The sequence below is a fragment of the Tupaia chinensis genome, unplaced genomic scaffold (assembly GCF_000334495.1).
Source record: "Tupaia chinensis unplaced genomic scaffold, TupChi_1.0 Scaffold000601_1, whole genome shotgun sequence".
Lineage (NCBI taxonomy): Eukaryota > Metazoa > Chordata > Mammalia > Scandentia > Tupaiidae > Tupaia > Tupaia belangeri.
In genome coordinates, this window is record NW_006160119.1 from 1,475,386 (window position 1) to 1,476,080 (window position 695).

At 59.6% G+C, this 695-nt stretch overlaps 1 protein-coding gene across 1 annotated transcript in view; it reads right to left on the minus strand.

Annotated features, from left to right (window-relative positions):
* The window catches only part of COL6A5 (collagen type VI alpha 5 chain), an 84,683-nt gene that overhangs the window by 70,126 nt on the left and 13,862 nt on the right, over nucleotides 1–695 (minus strand). Inside the window, 1 exon segment of the mRNA XM_006158515.2 lies at nucleotides 1–423. This exon segment is cut by the window's left edge and continues 156 nt beyond it. Within this exon segment, the coding sequence (XP_006158577.1) occupies nucleotides 1–423 (423 nt within the window).

A 695-nucleotide genomic window follows, 5' to 3' on the forward strand; every position in this document is an offset into this window, starting at 1 on the left:
TGCCGCCCTTCTCTCTTAGGGCCAGCGCCGTCTCGTGGAGCCGCTCCCGGTCGTGGGACTCCCCGTCGGTGATGACGATGAGCATCTGCCTCACGTTTTGCTTGATCCGGCTGCCATGCTCCTCTCGGAACAGGAAGTCCGCGTGCTCCAGCGCCCTGGCCGTGTAGGTGTTCCCGCCGGTGTCCCTGCGCCTCCTCAAGTTCTCCACGATCCCCGCTCTGTTTGGGTACGTGTTGAGGTAGAAAAGAGTCTCAGGCTTGTCAGAGTACTCAAGGGCCCCAAACTGGACTCGGTCCCTGCCCACGTCCGCTTTGTTCACCAGGTGGACAGTCAGGTTGACCATGCTTTCCTGTTGCTCCGGGCTGATGCTGCCGGAATGATCCAGCACGAACACCACGTCCAGCAGCTGAATCCTCTTACAGTCTGGAAGGAGAAGAGAGCGGGAATCACGGACCGGCAGTGGGTCATGTGCAGGCAGCTGAGACGGGAGCTAGCTAGTCTCAGGACGAGCCTACTATGCGCCATGAACTGCACTGGGTTCTCGGAGGTGGTCCTTGCCACCTTACAAGAAAGACACTAAGACTCAGAGAAGCGCGACTCGCCAGCATGACGAGCCCAAGAACATCTGACTCTACACCACGACTCCGTGAGCAATGGTCCCGACTCTGCCCTGGGTCTCTGTCCTGCTGGCTCCT